The sequence below is a fragment of the Neoarius graeffei genome, chromosome 26 (genome assembly GCF_027579695.1).
Source record: "Neoarius graeffei isolate fNeoGra1 chromosome 26, fNeoGra1.pri, whole genome shotgun sequence".
Lineage (NCBI taxonomy): Eukaryota > Metazoa > Chordata > Actinopteri > Siluriformes > Ariidae > Neoarius > Neoarius graeffei.
Window position 1 is genome coordinate 1,296,197 of NC_083594.1, and position 27,620 is coordinate 1,323,816.

Here is a 27,620-nt window from a genome sequence, read left to right on the forward strand (position 1 = left end):
TACGGCCAATGAGATGATCACTGAACCCACGCTCGCATTCGCACCTACGGCCAATGAGATGATCACTGAACCCACGCTCGCATTCACAGCTACGGCCAATGAGACGATCACTGAACCCACGCTCACATTCGCACCTACGGCCAATGAGACGATCACTGAACCCACGCTCACATTCGCACCTACGGCCAATGAGACGATCACTGAACCCACGCTCACATTCGCACCTACAGTCAATGAGATGATCACTGAACCCACGCTCACATTCGCACCTACAGTCAATGAGAATCACTGAACCCACGCTCACATTCGCACCTACAGTCAATGAGAATCACTGAACCCACGCTCACATTCGCACCTACAGTCAATGAGAATCACTGAACCCACGCTCACATTCGCACCTACAGTCAATGAGAATCACTGAACCCACGCTCACATTCGCACCTACAGTCAATGAGATGATCACTGAACCCACACTCACATTCACACCTACGGCCAATGAGACGATCACTGAACCCACGCTCGCATTCACAGCTACGGCCAATGAGACGATCACTGAACCCACGCTCACATTCACACCTACGGCCAATGAGACGATCACTGAACCCACGCTCACATTCACACCTACAGTCAATGAGACGATCACTGAACCCACGCTCACATTCACACCTACAGTCAATGAGACGATCACTGAACCCACGCTCACATTCGCACCTACAGTCAATGAGACGATCACTGAACCCACGCTCACATTCACACCTACAGTCAATGAGACGATCACTGAACCCACGCTCACATTCGCACCTACAGTCAATGAGACGATCACTGAACCCAGCTGATTAAACCCACAACTCCACAGCACATGAAGCCCCGCCCACTGCAGAACTCAATAACAAGTGCTTTCAGTTTCGTTTTGTGTGAAATGTGAAGTGAGTAAAGCAGAGAGGAGACACCGAGAGACACCGAGAGACACTCCGAGACCCTGAAGGACCCTGAGAGCCCCTCACTCGCCTGCTGTAAGTACCTTACCCTCCCTCTGCCTGCTGTAAAGCCTGTCAGTGTTCAGGCGCCTCATTAACATGGCGAAAAGTAAAGACTGAGCTGCAGGAGATCAGTTTCAGAAACTACGAGGGGATTTAAAGCTTTAACTCTCTCACACTCGTGTGATTATTATTCAGTTCTCATGAGACTCCGACAGCATTTTAACTCCAGCTTTCATCAAACAATCATCGAGTAACAGCTGCTTCCGTCAGCAAAGAGAAAACGAAAGTAACTGCTGTCGCAGATAAACACCGACTAACAAATCAAACGAATCCAGAGGAATATAAAGATATAATCAAAAGCTTTAGTGTTAATAATGAATGTGAGACAGAAAGAGAGAGTGTGCAGGTCAGTAAAGCTGGACACAGTGATCAGGAAGAGATCCTGCTTCTGTTTTCTTGTTAGATCCTGAACACTTCCTCATCCTGCTGATGGAATGGAGTTGGACAGCATGCCTTTTGTCCTTAATTGCTTGATGATGTGTGTAAAGTTCTCTTACACTCCTCCTCTGAACAGTTTTCCGAGAGTTTAATCAGTAACACACACCATCATAAAGAAAATGGTGGAAAATCAGGAAATGGATTGATTTCTTTTAAATGATTTTGATTCCAGATCTGAAGCTAGAAGTGGAAATAAACTTTCATTAGTCATGCACGAGCCGATGGAGGTCCAAAATTCAACTGATGCAAGTATCCCTTTAATAATATAAACTTATTTTAAACTTTATCTTTCCTTATTGTATTAAATGTGTTTAAACAGTATAAGAGTGAAATAGACACCGACACGAACAGGGCACTGAAAGTGATCCAAACACAAAGCAATAGCACACAGAAGGGCAGGGAACTAAAAACATTTGTGTAAAATGGAACCATAAAAAGTTCAAGTTTTATGGTTAAATACAGAGAAAATGTTCTTTATCTATTTCACTGTAATTTACTGCATGATATTAAACTTGTACATGTTTGCATTTTATAGTAAAGATCACATCATCAACCCACTTTTTCAGACACAAAATCCGAGTCGGTTCAGAAACCGAAGTGAAGACGAACCATCGACACAATCCAGCACTGCCAAAGCCACACAGGTTATTTAAAGAATTAGACAACAGCATTCCTGCCTCATCAATACTAATCATGACTAATCTATACTAATCACATCTAATCAATACTAATGATGTCTATTTAAATTGATGCATGTTTGTGTGGACATTTACTAACAACCTGAAAGCATTAATGTCTCGAGTGAGATGTCCGCCATTTTGATTTAAACACAGTGTGTCACTCTGGGGCGGCACGGTGGTGTAGTGGTTAGCGCTGTCGCCTCACAGCAAGAAGGTTCTGGGTTCGAGCCCCATGGCCGGCGAGGGCCTTTCTGTGCGGAGTTTGCATGCTGTCCACGTGGGTTTCCTCCGGGTGCTCCGGTTTCCCCCACAGTCCAAAGACATGCAGGTTAGGTTAACTGGTGACTCTAAATTGAGCGTAGGTGTGAATATGCTTGGAGAGGAGATGGGCGCCACCAAGCAATCCAAGCCCAGAGAAAAGACATGAGAGATGAGTGGCTATGTCAGCATCTCTCATGCCTCCCTGTGACCGCAGTGTGGTTACGGGAATGAACAGGGGGGTGTCACTCTGAAATTTAAGTTTTGGCTGTAAATACATCCAACACACAATGACCATGAATACACATACATATATTTTTTTCTAGATTAGACTAGATTAGATATAACTTTATTGATCCCTTTGGGAGGGTTCCCTCAGGGAAATTAAAATCTATCCCCATTCACTGGATGTCTGTGAATATTCTCAGTCATCCAGGTCATAGTAAACTGTGGGTGGTAAAAGAGAGCAACTGGACTTGAAGACGTTTCACTTCTCATCCGAAAGGCTTCTTCAGTTCTGTCTGACTAATAGGGAGTATCAGGTATTTATCCTCTCATGGATGAAAAGCAATCCTAAGGTGTGGTTGAGTCCTCCTGTTGATGTGGGTCACTGGGGGCTGGGTGTGAACGGCCTAGAGAGTTGTTGGGGTGATCAATGGGTTGTTGGTTCTCTCTGTCCTCCTGTGAGTCACTGAAAACAGCTGGGTTTTGGTGTGCATTCAGGTGGGGTTTACATTAGACCGTATCAGCGGATCATCAGATTAATGTTTTTAAAACGATTAGTGTTCACACAGCAACGCCAATACACAATTCACGTGCACACAGCAACGCCAATACACAGATACGCTCGGCTCCGCAGGCATCCTGTGCTCCAAATCACTCCGCCCTGAACAGCGAGTGCCCTCTGGAGGGTGCGCACTCCGGCCCTGCGCAGCTCACACAGCGCGCGAGTGAAGCGCACGAGCAGTGATTCGGGACTGAGACGCTGTGTGTGTGATCCCAGTGCATGTCGGGCATGCGCGTCACTTACCACTTGCAAATGGAAGGATGGCAAGCCTAAAGACAATCATAACTACACAATGGGCAGTATTTGCATCAGTATTTGCAGTATTTTCATACTTTTATACTCTTTAATGAAAGGTGATACAAGGCGGAAGTCCGCCCCGTTTTTCAGCAGTCGTGTCACATGACCAACGCCAGCGAATCAGGAAGGTGGATGTCACAGTGACGTTGTCCAATGACGACGCCAGCTAGAGCTCAGCACAGCGTATCTGCGTATTCTCAATGTTTACACAGCACCGGACCAGACACGATCTGGACTGAATACGTGAACCCTGGCGGATTCCCGTTTCCCGGCGTTTCCAGGCGTTTTAATGTAAATGGACAGTGCATCCGCGAAGAAAACGAGACAGATACGGTCTAATGTAAACTTGGCCTCAGTTGTCTGGGAAGTGTGCCAAGGACTGCATTGTAGGCGGCTGATAAATGATGTCTTAGACCCCCCAACTCTGTTCAGTGATGGCCGTTCCAGGTTGACAAAAATGGCTTCTTTAACTCCTCGCTCATATCAATGATCCTCTCTGGCTAAAATTTGTACGTTGCAATCCTGAAATGAGTGTCCTTTATTGTTAAGATGAAGATAGACAGCAGAGTCCTGGCCTGAGGAACTGGCTCTCCTGTGTTGAGCCATGCGCCTGTGAAGCGGTTGTTTTGTTTCCCCAATATACAGAATAGCCAGGTCCAAGGAGCAGAAGAGGTTCATCATCTCGATCTCAGGATTGACATGTAACAAAGAGGGACAGATTTTTTTGGGGGGGAGGGGAGAGAGAGAGAAAACACAGGTTAAGTATGCCTAATGTCACCTGAATAAGTAGGAGCAGTATACAGTGGTGCTTGAAAGTCTGTGAACCCTTTAGAATGTTCTATATTTCTGCATAAATATGACCTAAAACATCATCAGATTTTCACACAAGTCCTAAAAGTAGATAAAGAGAACCCAGTTAAACAAATGAGACAAAAATATTACACTTAGTCATTTATTTATTGAGGAAAATAATCCAATATTGCATATCTGTGAGTGGCAAAAGTATGTGAACCTTTGCTTTCAGTATCTGGTGTGACCCCCTTGTGCAGCGATAACTGCAACTAAACGTTTCCAGTAACTGTTGATCAGTCCTGTACACCGGCTTGGAGGAATTTTAGCCCGTTCCTCCATACAGAACAGCTTCAACTCTGGGATGTTGGTGGGTTTCCTCACATGAACTACTCACTTCAGGTCCTTCCACAACATTTTGATTGGATTAAGGTCAGGACTTTGACTTGGACATTCCAAAACATTCACTTTATTCTTCTTTAACCATTCTTTGGTAGAACGACTTGTGTGCTTAGGGCCGTTGTCTTGCTGCATGACCCACCTTCTCTTGAGATTCAGTTCATGGACAGATGTCCTGACATTTTCCTTTAGAATTCGCTGGTATAATTCAGAATTCATTGTTCCATCAATGATGGCAAGCCATCCTGGCCCAGATGCAGCAAAACAGGCCCAAACCATGATACTACCACCACCATGTTTCACAGATGGGATAAGGTTCTTATGCTGGAATGCAGTGTTTTCCTTTCTCCAAACATAACACTTCTCATTTAAATCAAAAAGTTCAATTTTGGTCTCATCCGTCCACAAAACATTTGTCCAATAGCCTTCTGGCTTGTCCACATGATCTTTAGCAGACTGTAGACAAGCAGCAATGTTCTTTTTGGAGAGCAGTGGCTTTCTCCTTGCAGCCCTGCCATGCACACCATTGTTGTTCAGTGTTTTCCTGATGGTGGACTCATGAACATTAACATTAGCCAATGTGAGAGAGGCCTTCAGTTGCTTAGAAGTTACTCTGGGGTCCTTTGTGACCTCGCCGACTATTACACATCTTGCTCTTGGAGTGATCTTTGTTGGTCGCCCACTCCTGGGGAGGGTAACAATGGTCTTGAGTTTCCTCCATTTGTACACAGTCTGTCTGTCTGTGGATTGGTGGAGTCCAAACTCTTTAGAGATGGTTTTGTAACGTTTTCCAGCCTGATGAGCATCAGTAACACTTTTTCTGAGGTCCTCAGAAATCTCCTTTGTTCGTGCCATGATACACTTCCACAAACATGTGTTGTGAAGATCAGACTTTGATAGATCCCTATTCTTTAAATAAAACAGGGTGCTCACTCACACCTGATTGTCATCTCATTGATTGAAAACACCTGACTCTAATTTCACCTTCAAATTAACTGCTCATCCTAGAGGTTCACATACTTTTGCCACTCACAGATATGTAATATTGGATCATTTTCCTCAATAAATAAATTACCAAGTATAATATTTTTGTCTCATTTGTTTAACTGGGTTCTCTTTATCTACCTTTAGGACTTGTGTGAAAATCCGATGATGTTTTAGGTCAGATTTATGCAGAAATATAGAAAATTCTAAAGGGTTCACAAACTTTCAAGCACCACTGTACATATTGCACTGAGTAGGGTTAACTATGCTGTCAACTAACTCTGACAGCATAACTAAAAGGGGAGAGCCAGAAGGTAACACAGGCATGAGGAGCCCCGGGACATAAAGCAGCAGCCACTACACCGTCAACAAACTTGAGTGAGCAAGCGAGTGGGGACTGACAGCATCCATACATCCCAGTTTACCAACACACTCTGTCTGAGGATCCTCCAGATCTACTCCTTTACCTCATAAACACCATTAACAAAAGGCTTGACTAAACAGATATGTTTTCAGCCGAGACTTAAACACTGAGACTGTGTCTGATTCCCGAACACTACTTGGAAGGCTGTTCCATAAATGATGTGATCCCCAAATTCTGTGCAGTTTTACATTGAGGAACATTATTCTTAAATTGTTGCACTGTTTGCCCACGCAGTCTTTCACAGAGCGGTGAACCCCGCCCCATCTTTACTTCTGAGAGACTCCACCTCTCTAGGAGGGTCTTTTTATACCCAATCATCTTACTGACCTGTTGCCAATTAACCTAATTAGTTTTTTTTACCATTACACAACTTTTCCAGTCTTTTGTTGTCCCGTCCCAACTTTTCTGAAACGTGTTGCTGACATCAAATTCAAAATGAGCATTTATTTTTCAAAAAACACAATACAATTTCTCAGTTTCAACATTCGATATGTTGTCTTTGTACTATTTTCAATTAAATATCAGGTTGCCATGATTTGCCAATTATTGCATTCTTTTTTTTATTTACAGTTTACACAGCATCCCAACTTTTTTGGAATTGGGGTTGAACAATATTTATCTAACTTTTGGACTTACATTGCTGACTCTGAATACGGTCTTTAAGCTTAATATTAATTTATGGACTGGGCTCATGAGGCACGCATGAACACTAATGCTCTATCTTTCACAGGACGCTGAAGAAATGGATGTTGACCAAAACTCAGGGTCATCATTGAGCAGTGGAAATCAAGCAGTGAGTGACTGTTCAAATCTGATACTCCATTATTATTTATATAATCCTCCAGAACAGGGGTCGGCAACCTATGGCACGCGTGCCACTGGTGGCACGCGGCGTCATAACCACTGGCACGCAGAACCGAAGCAAAAAAAAAAAAATCAAGCAAAAAAAAAAAAGCAACGAGCACTGAGTGACAGTGCGATCCTCCAATAACATTCGCTCTACAGCGCTCTCCGCAGAGATCCCGCCCATTTTCCCAGAACTCAAAGTCAAAGTTAGCACTGATAATGTTACGTTACAAATGCAGAGAAGATGACAGAGCCCCCGGCTAAAAAATCTAAAGCGCGGCTATTTCAGCCTTTCTGGACAGAGGAATTTGGTTTCGTTTGTGTGAAAGACCGTGCTGTATGTACATTGTGCTGTGAAAACGTTGTATGTCGCACCTCAAGTGTTAAAAGACATTTCGAGACAAAACATGAGAAGAACTATAAAGACGCTGCCGATAGAGCCGAATCCCTCAAACGTGCCGTGGCTAGTTATGGGAAACAGTCAAGTTCTCTTAAAACGTTTGCCAACACCAAAGACCTTGTCACAGAAGCCAGTTACAATCTGGCTAACTGCATTGCTAAACATGGAAAGCCATTCACTGATGGTGAATATACAAAGGAGGCCTTTCTGAGTTGCGCAGAGAGACTTTTTGAGGACTTGCCCAACAAAGACACCATTAAAAATCGAATAAAGGACATGCCCACGTCCGCTAGAACAATTCAGCGACGTGTCGATGAAATGGCTAACGATGTCCGATATCAGCAAACAGAAGGACTGAATAATGCAAAGATTTTCAGCCTAGCTCTTGATGAGAGTGTGGACGTGAATGACATTCCACGATTAGCTGTCATGGCAAGATACTGTGACGAATCCAAGTCATCAGTGAGAGAGGAGCTCTGCTGTTTGAAACCTATGCCGGACACAACTAAAGGTGAGGACGTAGCTACGGTGATTGCGCAACATTTTGATGAGAGAGGGGTTGACATGGCGAAGATTTTTGCAATAACGACAGACGGCGCTCCCTCCATGGTTGGGAGGCAGAAGGGAGCCGTCAAACTTATTGAGGAAAAGGTCGGGCACCCCGTAATGAAGCTCCACTGTATAATTCACCAGGAAAATTTGTGTGCAAAAATGTCAAATTCAGATCTCAATGGTGTTATGGCTACGGTGGCAAAGGTTATCAACTTCCTCATCAAACGATCGGCACTGACACACCGACAGTTTCGATCCCTGCTGGAAGAAATGGACAGCACGTACACAGATCTCCCTCTCCACTCAGCGGTGAGATGGCTGAGCTGCGGGAAAGTTTTACAGCGATTTGTCAGTTGCATCGATGCAATCAAGGTGTTTTTGGCAGAGAAGGGCCAACATTATCCGCAACTGGAGGACGAGGGGTGGATTGTTAAACTCGCATTTCTTGCGGACATCACTGGGCACCTCAACGAGCTTAATGTCAAACTGCAAGGCGCAGGACAAACTGTTTTGGACATGTTTGAAACGTGGACTGCTTTTGTTGCCAAACTTGCGGTATTCTCACGTGACATTGCGTCCTCAACCTTTCGCTACTTCGGACACTTGAGGGAGTTGTCCACACAACGCAACATCAGCACCACAGAAATAGCTGAATACATGCGGGAACTAGAGGCGGAGTTCACTGCCCGCTTTGTGGATTTTAAACGCTACGGTCCGATGTTCGATTTTTTGATCAAGCCTGACAGCTTTGATGAGCACGACCTGGACACAGAGCTGTTCGGTTGGATGGATGTACAGGGCATGGAGATGCAGCTGATCGAATTGAAGAGCTCATCACTGTGGGTGACGAAGTTCGCAGAGCTGCGCAAGCAGTTGGAGTCCAGCACTGTGCAACAGTATGGAGCCTGCATCCTCGCATGCTGGACATCTACACCGGAGAAGTTCAGCTGTCTCAAAAACATCGCATTGGCCCTCTTGTCTGTTTTTGGATCAACGTACCTGTGTGAGCAGGTATTTTCGCACATGAAAAATGTGCTCAGCACCACCCGCAGTCGTTTGACGACGGATCATTCTGAGACCTGTTTACAATTAAAAGTGACAAACTACGAACCCCAGATAAAAAAGCTCAGCCAAGAAAAGCAAGGACAGGGATCACATTGACTGGTAGGCAAGTTACTGGAGGCATAGCCTATGATTGAGAGTCAAAGTTAAATAAGTTGCTTTTTCCTTAAAAATGTTTGGCCGTTTTGTTTGCTAGGCATTCTGTCTTACTTGCCTTTGTTAAAATTATTTATGAGAGGTTTCTTTTCATTCATAAGATTTTTAAGATGTTTAAAAAGATTACAATTTCTCTCTCTCTCTCTCTCTCTCTCACACACACACACACACACACACACACAGTGTATGGGTCCTCCTCAGCAGAGAACAGAGACAGAGAAGTTGACACGTTCTTACAAAAAAATGCAGAATATAAATCCAACTATCAGTTCTGTGCTGGGGTAAAAAGTAATCTGTTAACCACTGAAGGCAAACATGTTTTTGTTGTTGTTGTCTACTGTTTTTGTTTGAGACTGCAGTCAATCTATTTCCTTCAGGAATACCCATGTTTGTCAGTTGGCCTAGGCCTATAATAAAATTCCAAATTTGTTGGAAAATGTACTTTTACATCATTTTTACGCGTCATTTTACCATTGTTGTTGATGGTGGCACACTCAATGATTAGAAAATCAAAAGTGGCACTCAATGTCTCAAAGGTTGCCGACCCCTGCTCCAGAATAATCAGAGATTAATCATTTCAGAGTCCAAAATCTCATCTCATCTCATTATCTGTAGCCGCTTTATCCTGTTCTACAGGGTCGCAGGCAAGCTGGATCCTATCCCAGCTGACTACGGGTGAAAGGCGGGGTTCACCCTGGACAAGTCGCCAGGTCATCACAGGGCTGACACATAGACACAGACAACCATTCACACTCACATTCACACCTACGCTCAATTTAGAGTCACCAGTTAACCTAACCTGCATGTCTTTGGACTGTGGGGGAAACCGGAGCACCCGGAGGAAACCCACGCGGACACGGGGAGAACATGCAAACTCCGCACAGAAAGGCCCTCGCCGGCCACGGGGCTCGAACCCGGACCTTCTTGCTGTGAGGCGACAGCGCTAACCACTACACCACCATGCCGCCCAGAGTCCAACATATTTTTATTATTTATAATATTTCTTCCAGCGGTCATTTGCCCCCCTTGTTGTTCCTGCACAACCTTCTCACCAACACTCTGACCAACAAAACCTGCATCAGGTTCATTTCTTTATTTTCAGAATCAGCTCTCATTAGGATTTGTTCTGTTACAGTATAAATGGTTGATTTTATGACTTTACCATGATACCATTAAATAATGCTTGGTTTATGTTTAACAAGTTGGAATTGCTAAAAATGACTAAAAGTAAATTGTACCATGGAACATCGATCTCACAAAAGACTGCATTCGAGATTCTTTTTCACATTAATGTTTAATTTAGTGATTATTTTTATCTACATTCTTGTTTATGTAGTTCCTACTTTTGTGTCTGATTGTTATTTATGTATAAAACAAAGATGGAAAAAATTGTGTGTTTCACATAACATCTTTTTTGTATTATTTATTACAGGACTCAGCTACAGCAGGTCCAGGAGCTAATCTTGATGTTCCACCTGCTGCTCAGGTTTAGTCTCAGAATGTTTCTCATTTTGTCATTGATGCTGTCTGTTTTAAATCAGTGATCCTTTGAATAAACTCTGACCTCAGATGTCTGTTTTGTTGTAGATGTTGCCAACAACCTCTAATAATCTTACTGCGGGACAAAAGCCAGACTCTTCCAACATGGGAGCGTTGCAAGACCAGGTACTGCTGAATCAAATTTAACACACGCTAAATATCAGAAAGTGAACATTTTCACTGGCAAAATGTTTATTAAACCTGAGACACAAAATACTAATATTTCACTTTCCAATTTGCACAGAATTTTCCATATAAAATTCTGTATTTTGTTTTATATTACATGGATACATCGGATCAGAAGCCATCAGAGGATCAGGCACGCCTCTCTTCTGCTTCACAGGTTAATATCAGTTTCTTAAAGAATCATCAGTATTATCAGGTTGAACACTAACTTTAGAGAGTGTAAGGACCCCAGGGTAACTTCTAAGCAACTGAAGGCCTTTCTCACATTGGCTAATGTTAATGTTCATGAGTCCACCATCAGGAGAACACTGAACAACAATGGTGTGCATGGCAGGGTTGCAAGGAGAAAGCCACTGCTCTCCAAAAAGAACATTGCTGCTCATCTGCAGTTTGCTAAAGATCATGTGGACAAGCCAGAAGGCTATTGGAAAAATGTTTTGTGGATGGATGAGACCAAAATAGAACTTTTTGGTTTAAATGAGAAGCGTTATGTTTGGAGAAAGGAAAACACTGTAAAATCATACCAGGTGGGTGGAGCACAGAAGCACGGCAGGCCAGAACTGAGTTCTCAAAAACCTCTTTTATACTTCGCTTTTCAGCGTTATACATTTACTCTCCCAGGCACACACGCATACACACAGGTGTTCTGGTTGGGGGAGAGCTCCCTTACTCTCCTCTTATAGGGTGCGGTCACTGGGGAAGACACACAAACACAAGTTAATTCCCATCAGGTACAGTGATTTTACCACTTACCTTCCCTGACTCTGCCCTCCATTCACAGACCGACGCTTGACCACGCCCCCACTGCCACATATCCCCACCATCCGACTCAGGCCGGGGAACTGTCCGGCCTGCAGTCGACTCCCCCCCCCCCGATGGGAGAGGAAATTCGCCATGACCATCTGTGCCCCTGGCCTGTGGACCACCTCGAATTTAAACGGCTGGAGTGCCAGATACCAACGGGTGATCCGCGCGTTGGCATCCTTCATGTGGTGGAGCCACTGCAGGGTCGCGTGATCTGAACAGAGGGTGAAAGGGTGTCCCAGCAGGTAGTAGCGGAGGGCGAGGACCGCCCACTTGATGGCGAGGCATTCCTTTTCTATTGTGCTGTACCTGCCCTCGCGCACCGACAGCTTCCGGCTGATGTACAGCATGGGACGTTCCTCCCCCTCCACCTCCTGGGACAGAACAGCCCCCAGCCCTCTGTCTGATGCGCCTGTCTGCAAAATAAAGGGGAGAGAAAAGTCAGGGTAGTGTAACAGTGGCCCCCCCACACAGTGCAGCCTTTACCTCAGAGAAAGCCCGCTGGCATTGCTCCGTCCACTGGACCAGATCTGGTGCTCCCTTTTTAGTGAGATCAGTCAGCGGGCTGGTGACATCTGAATAATTAGGTATAAACCTACGATAGTAGCCAGCCAGCCCCAGGAACTGTCTCACCCCATTTTTGGTCTTGGGCAGGCCACAATTGCTGCTGTCTTATTAATTTGGGGACGCATCTGCCCATTGCCCAAGTGGAAACCCAGATACTGTACTTCCACCCGCCCAATTGCACACTTCTTCGGGTTGGCTGTGAGACCTGCTTGCCTCAGCGACCTAAGGATGGTCCTTAGGTGTTCTAAGTGCCGCGGCCAGTCTCATCTCATCTCATTATCTCTAGCCACTTTATCCTGTTCTACAGGGTCGCAGGCGAGCTGGAGCCTATCCCAGCTGACTACGGGCGAAAGGCGGGGTACACCCTGGACAAGTCGCCAGGTCATCACAGGGCTGACACATAGACACAGGCAACCATTCACACTCACATTCACACCTACGGTCAATTTAGAGTCACCAGTTAACCTAACCTGCATGTCTTTGGACTGTGGGGGAAACCGGAGCACCCGGAGGAAACCCACGCGGACACGGGGAGAACATGCAAACTCCACACAGAAAGGCCCTCGCCGGCCACGGGGCTCGAACCCGGACCTTCTTGCTGTGAGGCGACAGCGCTAACCACTACACCACCGTGCACCGCGGCCAGTCATTACTGAAAATAATAATATCATCTAAGTAGGTGGCGGCACGGTGGTGTAGTGGTTAGCGCTGTCGCCTCACAGCAAGAAGGTCCTGGGTTTGAGCCCCGGGGCCGGCGAGGGCCTTTCTGTGCGGAGTTTGCATGTTCTCCCCGTGTCTGCGTGGGTTTCCTCCGGGTGCTCCGGTTTCCCCCACAGTCCAAAGACATGCAGGTTAGGTTAACTGGTGACTCTAAATTGACCGTAGGTGTGAATGTGAGTGTGAATGGTTGTCTGTGTCTATGTGTCAGCCCTGTGATGACCTGGCGACTTGTCCAGGGTGTACCCCGCCTTTCGCCCATAGTCAGCTGGGATAGGCTCCAGCTTGCCTGCGACCCTGTAGAAGGATAAAGCGGCTAGAGATAATGAGATGAGATCCAAGTAGGTGGTGTGGGGGCGGAGGACCCTGTCCATAAGCTGCTGGGACGTAGCGGGCGCCCCAAACAGCCCAAAAGGAAGTGTGATGACCTGGTGTAAGCCAAACGGTGTGGAAAAGGCCGTTTTCTCTCGGGATAGAGGAGTCAAGGGGATCTGCCAATATCCCTTTGTCAAATCTAGTGTCGAATAAAAACGAGCCGTGCCTAGTCGATCGAGCAACTCATCAATACGAGGCATTGGGTACGCGTCAAATTTAGACACCGCGTTGACTTTTCTATAGTCCACACAGAACCAGACCGACCCGTCAGCCTTGGGAACCAAGACCACCGGGCTTCTCCAGTCACTGTGGGACTCCTTGACGATGCCCATTTTGAGCATGGCCTCAAGTTCTTCCCGAACCACCTTTTTTTTGTGTTCGGGCAGTCTGTAAGGGCAGCTGCGCACTACTACCCCCGGGGGCATCTCAATGTGGTGTTCTATGAGGTGGGTGCAGCCGGGCAGGGGCGAGAACACGTCAGAAAATTCCGTCTGCAACTGGGTGACCTCCGTGAGCTGGGTCAGGGAGAGGTGGTCTCCACAGGGGACCAGAGCGGTAGGCGATGTCAGTTTTCCTTTTTGAACCTCCGGCCCTAGCTCTGCTTTCTCTGGAACCACCGAGACCAACGCCACGGGGACCTCCTCGTTCCAGTATTTTAGCAGATTGAGGTGGTAAATCTGTAACGCCCCACCCCTGTCCGTTCGCCTCACCTCATAGTCAACATCCCCGACTCGCCGTGTGACCTCAAAGGGTCCTTGCCACCTGGCGATCAATTTGGAGCTCGACATGGGCAACAACACGAGTACTTTATCTCCTGCTGTGAATTCCCTAAGGCACGTGCCCCTGTCATACAGACGGACTTGACGTTCTTGGGCCTGCCACAAATTCTCCTGGGTTAGGTGCGTGAGTGTGTGGAGTTTGGCGCGCAGGTCGATAACATATTGAATTTCGTTTTTACTGGTTGAAGTTCCCTCCTCCCAATTTTCACGTAGCACATCAAGAATGCCACGTGGCTTACGCCCGTATAATAATTCGAACAGGAAGAACCCCATGGAGACTTGCGGGACCTCTCGCATTGCGAAGGCTCGAGCCATTTATCCCAGTTGTGTGCGTCTTCGTTTACAAATTTTCTAATTATATTCTTGAGGGTGCGATTAAACCATTCAACTAAGCCATCCGTTTGTGGGTGATAAACGCTGGTGCAGATAGGCTTAATTCCCAGTAACCTATACAGTTCGCGCAGTGTGCGTGACATAAACGTAGTGCCTTGATCAGTCAGAATCTCTTTGGGGATTCCGACTCGGGAGATGATGCGGAAGAGTGCTTCTGCAGTACTACGTGCTGAGATATTGCGAAGAGGCACTGCTTCCGGATATCGCGTTGCATAGTCCACCAGAACTAAAATGAAGCGATATCCTTGTGCTGACCGATCTAATGGCCCGACGAGATCCATCCCAATTCTTTCAAACGGGGTCTTGATTAATGGCAGAGGGCGCAGAGGCGCTTTTGGAATGGCCACGGGATTTACTAACTGGCATTCGCAGCACACCGTACACCACCTACGGACATCGCCGCGAATCCCTGGCCAATAGAACCGGGCCATTATTCGGGCTAGTGTCTTATCCTGCCCCAAGTGTCCGGCCATGGGATTAAAGTGAGCCGCCTGGAATATAAATTCCCAGTGGCTCTTTGGGATTAAAAGCTGTGTTATCGGTTCCTTAGTCTGAGTGTCCTGCGTCACTCGGTATAATCTATCCTTAATAATGGAAAAATAGGGGAAGGATGGTGTGGCGTTTGGCTGGAGAGTTTGACCATCGATTACTCTTACTTGGTCAAACGCATGCCGCAGAGTCTCGTCTCGCGACTGCTCTAACGGGAAATCCGCAAGGGAATCCCCGAGAGAGGGAGGAGGAGCAGGCTGCTCCTCACTCTGACGCAGTGATGACGTAGACAGCTCTGTGACAGCTGCTCCTGCCAATGCCACTCTGGAACCTCCCCTCGCTAAACTATGGCAGGCCCCACTCTTCACTAAATGCGTCATTAATTCCCTAAATCCCAGCCAATCAGTCCCCAGAATTATCGAGTGGGTAAGGCGAGGATTAATTGCCACCTTTACTCTAAATTTTTCCCCTTGAAATAGAATGTGGACCGACACTAAAGGGTAGTTGTGAACATCCCCATGCACACACAACAGCTTCACCAATTGTGCTCTCCCCAATGCCTCGTCTTGCACCAGGCTATGGTGAATTGAGGTCTGATTACAGCCGGAGTCCACCAACTCCTGATACGTATCCCCTTGGATACTCACCGGTATGCGATACGCTCCGGCCCGATCGAGGTCGGTTCCTGGCGCATCGGGGATCCGGACCACCGCGCCCACCTCCATTGCCAAGCACTGATGCTGGAGGTGCCCTGGTTCCCCGCAGCGCCAGCATACTGGCCCAGGCTCTCCCTCTGCACTGGTGTTCCGGACATCACTCACCTGAGGGGGAGAAGACACAGACAAGGAAGTAGGAAACGATAGGGCACCGTGGGTGCGGCGGGCCGGCTGGGGTGGAGCCGGCCCCCACCTCTGCGGTGGGGGAATGGGTCGAGGATGAGGAGCAGAGGGAGAGAGAGAGAGAGAAAGAGAGGGGAGAAGAGGAGACACACTGTCCTGCCATTGGAACGGCCGCCATATGGTCCTCCGCCAGCTCGATGGCCTGATCCAGCGATGCCGGGCGATGGCACTGGACCCACTCTGCTGTTCCTTCCAGAAGTCGGGCAACGAATTGTTCCAGCACCACCAGGTCAATGATTCCCTTGGCTTAGCGGTTGTCGGCCCTCAGCCACCGCCGGCAGGCGTCCCGGAGTTGCTGGCCAAACATGAACAGCCGGCCGACCTCCTCCAGGCACAGTGCACGGAAGCGCTGCCATTGCTGTTCCAGGGTGCGACCAACACGTTGGAGGACGGCCCTGCAGAGGTCCGCGTAGACCAGCCGGCTGTTGGCGGGGAGCTGTAGCACAGCCAGCTGTGCCTCTCCCGTTAGCAGGGGGAGGAGGCGCGCCGTGCACTGTTCCACTGGCCAACCCCACGCCTCTGCTGCCTGCTCAAAAAGAGCGAGGAAGGCTTCAGGGTCATCATGCGGCCCCATCTTCGTTAGGGTGAGGTGGGGAGGGTCTGCAGCGGTGGTGATCATGGACCCCGCCGACGCGAGCAGGTGTCAGAATGCCTGGCGATCTTCCTGCTGCGCCAGCACCAGGGCTTCGAACCGTTGTTCCTGCTCCTTCCGGAGGGTGATCAGCACCTGGTGCTGGCTCTGTTGGGCCGTGGCAAGGGCATGGATCAGGTCCTTGAAGGGGGAGGACTCCATGGGGCTGTTCCCTTCTGCACTCCGTTCCCAGGTTTCAGCGCCACTGTAAAATCAGACCAGGTGGGTGGAGCACAGAAGCACGGCAGGCCAGAACGGAGTTCTCAAAAACCTCTTTTATTCTTCACTTTTCAGCATTATACATTTACTCTCCCAGGCACACACGCACACAAGTGTTCTGGTTGGGGGAGAGTTCCCTTCCTCTGCTCTCCCTCTCCTCTTATACGGTGCAGTCACTGGGGAAGACACACAAACACAGGTTAATTCCCATCAGGTGCAGTGATTCTACCACTTACCTTCCCTGACTCCGCCCTCCATTCACAGACCGACGCTTGACCATGCCCCCGCTGCCACACACTGCATTCCAGCATAAGAACCTTATCCCATCTGTGAAACATGGTGGTGGTGGTATCATGGTTTGGGCCTGTTTTGCTGCATCTGGGCCAGGACGGCTTGCCATCATTGATGGAACAATGAATTCTGAATTATAGCAGCAAATTCTAAAGGAAAATGTCAGGACATCTGTCCATGAACTGAATCTCAAGAGAAGGTGGGTCATGCAGCAAGACAACGACCCTAAGCAGGCAAGTCGTTCTACCAAAGAATGGTTAAAGAAAAATAAAGTGAATGTTTTGGAATGGCCAAGTCAAAGTCCTGACCTTAATCCAATGGAAATGTTGTGGAAGGACCTGAAGCAAGCAGTTCATGTGAGGAAACCCACCAACATCCCAGAGTTGAAGCTGTTCTGTACGGAGGAACGGGCTAAAATTCCTCCAAGCCGGTGTGCAGGACTGATCAACAGTTACCGCAAACGTTTAGTTGCAGTTATTGCTGCTCAAGGGGGTCACACCAGATACTGAAAGCAAAGCAAATGCACTTTCCAATTTGCACAGAATTTTCCATATAAAATTCTGCATTTTGTTTTATATTACAGGATCCGGATACATTGGATCAGAAGCCATTGGAGGATTGGGCACGCCTCTCTTCTGCTTCACAGGTTAATATCAGTTTCTTAAAGAATCATCAGTATTATCAGGTTGAACACTAACTTTAGTGAGTGTAAGTTTTTACTGTTTGTTCTTGATGGTATTGTTAGATTCACAGACAGTGTGTGTTATACGATATTTTTATTTGCAGGACTGGAATAAATCAGGTGAAGAAGCAAAAAATCATCCCGCTGCTGCAGATGTTACAGAGGTTAATATCACAATACATTTAACAGTTATTCCACAAAAGCGAGTCGTACATGAGCCGATAGCTGATGAGGCGCGTAGCATCGAGATGTACGATGAGATTGAGTGGAATAACTGTTTTATTCTCTCCACATTCACTGGATTTTGAGAAACAGAGCATTTTTATTTTTAGCAAATTCAGTAAATAAAAACTTTATACAAAACGTCCGACAAAATCATTTCCGCTTAGAACGTAAACAAATGGGTGAAATGACAGGAGCAATTTGTGAAAAATGTGATAATTCTTGAAAAATAAAAGATACGTTCTTCCCATCAAATACTTTCATTCCATATTTGGTTGCTTTTTTTTTTTGTATTTTTTGGGGTTTTGTTTTCAAGTAGAGTTTTTATTTTATCCTTGGTTGGTTCAGCAACACGCTCCACCATTTTCTTCTTCTTCAGGGTTTTTTGGTGGTTGGAAAACCAATTTAAAGGCCCATTACCACCACCGACTGGGGTGGAGTGTGGAACAGGAGATATTGGGGGGGGGGGGGGGGATCTCTATTCTTTTAACTACTTCTGTTTCTTTTAAATGGCTGATAATAAAGTGATATATCTGACTTGATGCGCTCCGCCATTTTGTTTTTCTCGACACACAGTATATGAGCTGATATCCTAGTAGTAGAGTAGCCAATCAGATTGTGTGATTGCTCATATCCAGTGAATGTGGATAGAATAATTAATAATACATCCTGGTCAGTGTTAATGTAGATTTTACGGAGTGTGGCCTTACAGTGTGTGTTTTTGTCTAGATGTCTTCATCAGCGTCTAAGAGTTCTGATACAACATACAGGAAACGATCAAAAAACCTCATAACGGGAGAGCCTGCGAATCAGATGAAGGTAAATATAATATTTAGTCATGAATTTAGTCAGAACTCAATCATGATGTACATATAGAGTGAACATTTATTAGCAAATGAGCAGAAAAACAACATACAAATATCTATATCTAAATAAAGTTTAGTAATAATGCAGGAACAAAAAGTCAAAAAGTTTATATTAAAATGTTTCTCACTGATTTTGTCCATTTTAATTCATTATTCATTTTACAGTCCAAATGTAAGTAAATTAAAGAAAAATCTCAGTGTTTCCTTTGATTTAATTTTCAGTGAGGGGGAAATAAGAAATAAAACACTTATTTTTGTTATTTAAGTTACAGCCACTGTATATATCCAACTGAAATTTACACACGTAGGGAAGATTTACGAACAAAACGTGGACAAAGTTATTTTTGTAGCTGACCTCATTGCAAATGTATTAGTAGGATGTCCCCTTTCAGATTGCAAAATTTGGGGGAGGAGAATATTTAAATGAATCATGTAACATGATTTGCAAAATTTGCGGTTGTCAGTTTTCTTCTAATTGCGCCGTAATTTAACGCTGAAAAAAAGCATCTGTACAACAGTGTCCGAGTGCGCAGGTGTCTGTCAGCCACAGACTGTCTGGGTTCATTAACTTGTGTATTATTAGTAGATCACCTGCAGAATTGATGACGCCTGTTGGTGGGTTTTTTTGTTTTGTTTTTTAATTGCAGCCTCATGCTAATTTGTTCTGCTTAGTAAATCTGACCAGTAATGTCTTTTGTCTTTGTACTCATAAACCTGAACAAAAAAGGGTGAGTTCATCAACATAATCAAAGATATGTTTAAAAAATTATTTGTCAGGGAAAAAGTATTCAGACACTCTAGTTCTCTATAATATCTAAAGTCCAGAGACAAATCTTGGGCAAATCGCACTTGGTGTGATTATAAATCACCAGTGGCTGGGAAGATTTCACACAAGTAGAAATGATGATGAAGGTGAAGGAGCTTCCTAAAGTTCTCAGAGACAATATTATTAAACAGCACTCCAATGGAAAAACTACAGCGCCATAGCAACGACTTTTAACATTCCTGTATTTAAGGTCAGTGTAGTTAGTTAGATACGTAATATGCAGGTGGAAATTTTGTGGAACCACAACTAATCATCCCTGAACAGGTAAACCATGCGAGATTTCACACAGCAATCTCAGATTAATGGTGAGGAAGATAAGAAAAGCCAGCAGTCACTCAAAGAGTTGTGGGAGGCACTTTAGACTGAATCAGACAAAATTATTTTGATGATGGTGACATTATTATACACTAGTGAGACCCTCAAGCTCAGTGGGGTTAGACTCTCAAGCTCAGTGGCTCGACCCTTCAGCTCAGTGAGGCTAGACCCTCAAATTTGGGGGTTAGACCCTCAGGCTCAGTGATTGGACCTTTAGCTCCACCTTCAGCTCAGCGTGTGAACCTTCAGCTCAGCGGTTAGATCCTTCGATTTTGAACTATTGAAGGTCCTGAATTCAAGTACCAGCATTGCCACTGCTGAGATCTTGAGCAGGCCCTTCACCCTCAACTGCTCAGTTGTATAAATGAGATGAATGTACGGTGGTGCTTGAAAGTTTGTGAACCCTTTAAAATTTTCTATATTTCTGCATAAATATGACTGAAAACATCATCAGATTTTCACACAAGTCCTAAAAGTAGATAAAGAGAACCCAGTTAAACAAATGAGACAAAGATATTATACTTGGTCATTTATTTATTGAGGAAAATGATCCAATATTACAGATCTGTGAGTGGCAAAAGTATGTGAACCTCTAGGATTAGCAGCTAAATTGAAGGTGAAATTAGAGTCAGGTGTTTTCAATCAATGAGATGACAATCAGGTGTGAGTGGGCACCCTGTTTTATTTAAAGAACAGGGATCTATCAAAGTCTGATCTTCACAACACATGTTTGTGGAAGTGTATCATGGCACGAACAAAGGAGATTTCTGAGGACCTCAGAAAAAGCGTTGTTGATGCTCATCAGGCTGGAAAAGGTTACAAAACCATCTCTAAAGAGTTTGGACTCCACCAATCCACAGTCAGACAGATTGTGTACAAATGGAGGAAGTTCAAGACCATTGTTACCCTCCCCAGGAGTGGTCAACCAACAAAGATCACTGCAAGAGCAAGGCATGGAATAGTCGGCGAGGTCACAAAGGGCCCCAGGGTAACTTCTAAGCAACTGAAGGCCTCTCTCACATTGGCTAATGTTCATGAGTCCACCATCAGGAGAACACTGAATAACAGTGGTGTGCATGGCAGGGTTGCAAGGAGAAAGCCACTGCTCTCCAAAAAGAACATTGCTGCTCATCTGCAATTTACTAAAGATCACATGGACAAGCCAGAAGGCTATTGGAAAAATGTTTTGTGGACGGATGAGACCAAAATAGAACTTTCTGGTTTAAATGAGAAGCGTTATGTTTGGAGAAAGGAAAACACTGCATTCCAGCATAAGAACCTTATCCCATCTGTGAAACATGGTGGTGGTAGTATCATGGTTTGGTCCTGTTTTGCTGCATCTGGGCCAGGATGGCTTGCCATCATTGATGGAACAATGAATTCTGAATTATACCAGCGAATTCTAAAGGAAAATGTCAGGACATCTGTCCATGAACTGAATCTCAAGAGAAGGTGGGTCATGCAGCAAGACAACGACCCTAAGCACACAAGTCGTTCTACCAAAGAATGGTTAAAGAAGAATAAAGTGAATGTTTTGGAATGGCCAAGTCAAAGTCCTGACCTTAATCCAATGGAAATGTTGTGGAAGGACCTGAAGCGAGCAGTTCATGTGAGGAAACCCACCAACGTCCCAGAGTTGAAGCTGTTGTGTACAGAGGAATGGGCTAAAATTCCTCCAAGCCGGTGTGCAGGACTGATCAACAGTTACTGCAAACGTTTAGTTGCAGTTATTGCTGCACAAGGGGGTCACACCAGATACTGAAAGCAAAGGTTCACATACTTTTGCCACTCACAGATATGTAATATTGGATCATTTTCCTCAATTTATTTATTTATTTATTTAACCCTTGTTTAACCAGGAAAGGTCCCGTTGAGTCACAGTGACTCTTCTTCCAGGGAGTCCTGGCCAAGTGGCAGCAAGTTAAGAGTTAAAAACACAAAAGACAGAGGACAACACTACCAAAACACTAAAGACTAAATCAGACTACAAAGCACACAAAACAGTGGAATATGTGCTGTAACTAAACATGTAACATACACTAAATACACCAAGTCAAAGGAACAACTCAAACAAGACAAATCTCATAAACATAAAAACAATTGACAATACAGCCAAGGACACTAAAGACAAAAGACTACAAGAAGACAAGACTCACATAAATTCTAAGATAAAACACAAACTAAACAATAAAAGGATTAAAAAAAAATTAGACACATGGGCACCATATTTAAAAAGCAATGGCACTGCTCTGTAAGAGCCGATTTTAAAAGATTTTTAAAAGTATTAACAGAGGGAAGTGTCTCTAGGTGTAGTGTGTTCTGAAGTTCGTTCCAAACGTATGGTGCATAGTACGTAGGAAAAAGAGGTCTTGCCCAGTTCAGTCCTTATTGAGGGTGTGATTAATAGCATCTTATTTGTAGACCTTGTACTATAAATACTAGTGTGATAAGAAAGCAGATTTGAGATGTACTGTGGTAATTTACCCATTAATGCTTTCAAAGTAAAAATCAACAAGTGAAACTTTCTTCTGAGAGAGAGAGAGAGAGGGGGGGGGGGGGAACCACTGAACCATTTAGACTGGTACCAAAATTCAAAAAAGTGCTTATTTAAGGAGTTAAAGGCATTTTTGAGACAAAAGCCCTATTCGCACGGGATTAGTATTACCTGTGAACCTCTGGCGATTTGTAATAATTGCAGAGAATGTCTGAGATGTTGGTCCCGTGCGAATGCGCCATGCCTGTAATTTGTAAGGTAATAATTCCGCCGCAAATTACCTACTATATTTTGTCAAACACAGATGTCCAGTGACAATACTAGTCCCGTGCGAATACACATGTCCGTGTTTGTTATTGTAATTGCGCGCGTTTCATATCTTTTCCGGTTACTGTGAGTAGGCTCATGGAGGCTACGGTTGAAATTTTCATGAGTACTGTTTCAGGGGCAAGTGGTAGTCGTGCCCCATACCACACTATATGGAATCCGCTTCCCAAATACAGCAAGAAATCCAAGAGGAGAGCTCGGAGATTTTTGACCTGGATGACTTGTGTGGCTGCTTTCGGTAAGGAACAATTTTAATATTTCATAGCTATAGCCAGGCCATATCCTCCATGGACCAGGGATGGCGAAAACTAAAAAAAAATCTTGACCGACCACCGAGCCTCATTAGCCGGTTAAAGTCGGTTAACCTAGGAGTTTAAACAGGGATGCAAACGGCGCGCCTTTTTCACGGCTCGTGCAGATCCGATTTTTTTTTTTTTTTTTTGGGGGGGGGGGGGGGGGGGGTGTTGGAGCGTCTGAATAATTTCATCAGAGTAAATTCTGTATTAAAATTACTACATAAGCAAATGCCTTACAGTCCATGAAAAAGCCGTGAAAAAGTCGGCATCTGCGCCTTTAGTTTGTGTGGAGAGATCTGATCTGCAGTAACATGCATTGTTGGCTACAGAGCGAAACATACTTTCAGAATGCACTGGCCAAGGCAGGACTAAACTCCATGTGCCTTCTAATAATAATTTAAAAAAAAATAGAATAGTAATTTGTAAGCTAAAAAGCCTGTGTCTACACTTTTTTCTTTTGCCGAGTGGCAGCGGGAGGGCGGGACATGACTGAATGGGTGTTTCTGATTTGTCAGCTGTTTTTAACTGGGGCGGGAGGGCAGGACATGACTGAATGGGTGTTTCTGAAGTACAGGATGTTACGACATATCCGGTCGTGATGTCTGTAAATTGAGTAAATTACGGACTTTGCTTATCCCGTGCGAATGCAAGGGATTTAACACAGAGGTTGGGTGGGAATTTACAAATTACTATAGGTTCACAGGTAATACTAATCCCGTGCGAATAGTGCTAAAGTCGGCAAACAGTCTTATTTTGTCAATTTGGGTGTGCCGAATTCAAATCTGCAATATGCCGAGCTCTATCTGACCTCTGTTGACCTCTAGAGGTCATTGAACTTTGGGCCTGTAAACGTCTCAGCTGAACCCAGTTTCTCAGCTTTCTAAGGAATGAAATGTACTAAAATGATTAATGAAGTTAGCAAATGGCCTTGTTTGTTAAATGTTTGGGTGCTGAATTCATTTTTCATTTGTAAAACGACATATGACCTCTGATAACCTCAAGGTCATTAAACTTGGCCTATAGGCCTATGCATTTAACGGCATTTTTAAACTGACTTTACTCCCCCCAAAAGAATATGAACAGACAAAAAACAAATACAACATTAAATGCCAGTCCATGTACATGTGACTTACTTTTCACAATGAGAATGCCTCGGCGATCACCTTACATAACATTGCATTACATTTAGCGGTTATTGTTTATACAAAGCTACTGAAAAAAGGACAGATTGAGCAGCATACAAAATGTGGGGGCATACAGGGTATACAGGTTCATCAGGGTTAGTATAGATGAGAGTTTTTCTTTGTTGTTTGTTTTGTTTTAAACGGGGTAAAGCCTTTACAAACAAAGAAAAAAACTCTCATATATACTAACCCTGATTAACCTGTATACCCTGTATGCCCCCACATTTTGTATGCTGCTGAATCTGTCCTTTTTTCAGTAGCTTTGTATAAACAATAACCGCTAAATGTAATGCAATGTTATGTAAGGTGATCGCCTAGGCATTCTCATTGTGAAAAGTAAGTCACATGTACATGGACTGGCGTTTAATGTTGTATTTGTTTTTTGTCTGTTCATATTCTTTTGGGGGGAGTAAAGTCAGTTTAAAAATGCCGTTAAATGCATAGGCCTATAGGCCAAGTTTAATGACCTTGAGGTTATCAGAGGTCATATGTCATTTTACAAATGAAAAATGAATTCAGCACCCAAACATTTAACAAACAAGGCCATTTGCTAACTTCATTAATCATTTTAGTACATTTCATTCCTTAGAAAGCTGAGAAACTGGGTTCAGCTGAGACGTTTACAGGCCCAAAGTTCAATGACCTCTAGAGGTCAACAGAGGTCAGATAGAGCTCGGCATATTGCAGATTTGAATTCGGCACACCCAAATTGACAAAATAAGACTGTTTGCCGACTTTGTCTCAAAAATACCTTTGGGTATCACAATTCTGGATTTTGGTACCAGTCTAATTTCATATAGCAAGCAGTGGTGAGTCCTATTTGCTGTTCCTGTGATAAAACGCAAGGCAGAATGATATAAAACATCCAATTTTTTCAATAGCAATTGTGAGGAATGCATATAAATCATATCACCATAGTCTAATACTGATAAGAAGGTGCTCTCTACCAACTTTTTTCTTGCTTTGTATGGAAAAACACTTTCTTTGTCTAAAATAAAATCCTAATTTGGGTCTGAGTTTTTTTAAGAGACACTCAATATGTGTACTAAACGACAGTTTATCATCCAACCATATTCCTAGGTATTTATAGGAGGATACTTTTTCTAACTGTGTTCCATTTGTAGTACAAATAGTGTCATTATAAGGTGTGTGTGAACGTGTGAAGACCATAAATTTAGTTTTTTTAGCATTTAGCACCAACTTAAGTCCTACAAGGGAATTTTGTACCTTGTTAAAAGCAGACTGTAAATAGTTCACAGCCTCCTGCACTGATGAAGCAAAAGTGTATAATATTGTGTCGTCTGCATAAAGATGTACTTTTGTGGGACTTAGTCCCGCACCCAAGTTATTTATATAGATAGAAAACAAAATGGGGCCTAGAATTGATCCTTGGGGCACACCCATTTTTACCTCTAAAGAGGATAAGGTGCAGTTATCAACAGTTACACACTGAGTTCTACCACTCAAATAGTTAGAGAACCACTTAATAACAGAAGGGCTGAAACCTATACTTTTCAATCTGTTCAAAAGAAGATCATGACAAACCATATCAAACACTTTAGACAAATCGATGAATAAAGCAGCACACGATTTTTTGTTGTCTAAAGCAGTAATAATATCATTCGTGACTGATGTTACGGCAGTAATAGTACTGTGCCCTTGTCTAAAACCAGACCGCATGGGGCTTAAAACACTGATCAGCTAAGAAATGTTTTATTTGTTCATTTATAAGTGATTCAAATAATTTAGCCATGATGGATAGTCTGGAAAAGGACGATAATTGTCCAAATTAGTAGGGTCACCACCCTTTAACAGTGGGAGGACAAGTGCAGATTTCCAAGAATTTGGAATAGTGCCTCTGTTTAAACTTAGATTAAAAATAGCAGAAACAGGATCAGCCATTAATCTTGCAGGCAGCTTAAGAAAGTATGGTTCAATCTGATCTGAACCAGCAGACTTTTTACAATTCAAATTTATAAGTGCCTTTTGTACATCATCTGCAGATATATAAGAAAAGTTAAAACATTCAAAAAGCTAGAAGAGACTGAAGGAGGTTCACTGTCCGCATTGGAGGTTGGGAGGGCCGACTGTGTCACCATTCCTGCATTGATAAAATATTTATTACAAACCTCTGCTAAATTTAGTTTACCCCTCACTTCTCCTTGTTCTGTTATAATAGCTTCAGGAATGGTGGGGAGAGGCACATCCCCTGAGGTAGATTTAAGTTTCCAGAATGTTTTGGGGTCATTTAGGTTTTCCTGTATTAAATTTAGGTAGTGCTCACTTTTTGTATTTTTTATTAATCTAGTACATTTATTTCTTAAAACTCTATAAGATAACCAGTGTTTCCCGTCATTAAACCGTTTAGCTTTAGCCCAAGCTTCATTTCTTTCTCTAATGGCTACTGCAAGAGTGTCGTTAAACCAAGGGTTATCTCTACCCTTCACTCTATATTTTCGAAGAGGCGCATGTTTGTCTATTATAGATAAAAACGTGTTTTTGAAATAATCCCATGCCAGTTCTACATCATCCATATAACACACTATTTAAGTCACTTAGATGGATGTCATGCAAAAAAGCCTGCTCATTAAAACATTTATAATTCCTTTTAAAAATAAACCGGCTTCACTTTAATTGATTTACAGTTTCTTACACAGACAACTGCACAGTGATCACTAACATTGTTGGAGAAAACGCCCACAGCAGGGTACTTATATGGTGCATTAGTAAGAATAACGTCAATTAATGTAGATTTGTCCATTCTCTTCGAGTTGAGGCGTGTTGGTGACTGTACCGGCTGTGTTCGGTGTAGTGCGTTGCATAAATCCCTTAACGTAGAGGTGGATAGCCAGTCCCAATTTAGGTCTCCTATAGAACAACATACTCGTTTGGAAGTTTCTGTAGAAAGTCTGTCAGTAGAGCAGTCGCTCCAACCACAGCCGAAGGTGGGCGGTAACAACCCACCACTGTCAGATTTGCGTTGTTGGAAAGGTTCAGTTTGATGGCACACAATTCAAAACATTTTGGTTTGGATATTGTTTCAACGCAACAACAGTCCGATGATGCTTTGGCATAAATAGCTCCTCCTCTATGCGTACAATCCGCCCGATATGGAGCATACTGTCAGTAGTTGAAGGTTTAAGCCATGTGCACACACACACACACACACACACACACTGCGTCCTTCAGCTACACTACTGAACACACATACACACACACACACACACACTGCGTCCTTCAGCTACACTACTGAACACACATACACACACATACACACACTGCGTCCTTCAGCTACACGACTGAACACACATACACACACTGCGTCCTTCAGCTACACTACTGAACACACATACACACACACACACACACACTGCGTCCTTCAGCTACACTACTGAACACACATACAC

The 27,620-nt window shown here is 44.2% G+C and overlaps 1 protein-coding gene across 6 annotated transcripts in view; it reads left to right on the forward strand.

Moving 5' to 3' along the window:
• The first annotated feature begins 838 nt into the window (after positions 1–838).
• LOC132874488 (E3 ubiquitin-protein ligase DTX3L-like) overlaps positions 839–27,620 on the forward strand; it is a 41,016-nt gene continuing 14,234 nt past the window's right edge. The window contains exons 1-10 of one of the 6 annotated variants that reach the window (XM_060910706.1): positions 839–1,013; positions 1,651–1,723; positions 2,045–2,122; positions 10,123–10,194; positions 10,545–10,598; positions 10,700–10,777; positions 10,953–10,994; positions 17,585–17,647; positions 17,788–17,847; positions 18,635–18,724. In XM_060910706.1, coding sequence (XP_060766689.1) covers positions 1,688–1,723; positions 2,045–2,122; positions 10,123–10,194; positions 10,545–10,598; positions 10,700–10,777; positions 10,953–10,994; positions 17,585–17,647; positions 17,788–17,847; positions 18,635–18,724 — 573 coding nt within the window. In that variant the 5' untranslated portion in view covers positions 839–1,013; positions 1,651–1,687. Of the gene's footprint in view, positions 1,014–1,650; positions 1,724–2,044; positions 2,123–6,826; positions 6,890–10,122; positions 10,195–10,544; positions 10,599–10,699; positions 10,778–10,952; positions 10,995–17,584; positions 17,648–17,787; positions 17,848–18,634; positions 18,725–27,620 lie in introns of all 6 variants that reach the window. The other 5 variants (XM_060910707.1, XM_060910708.1, XM_060910709.1 and 2 more) reach the window with 5 other exon arrangements.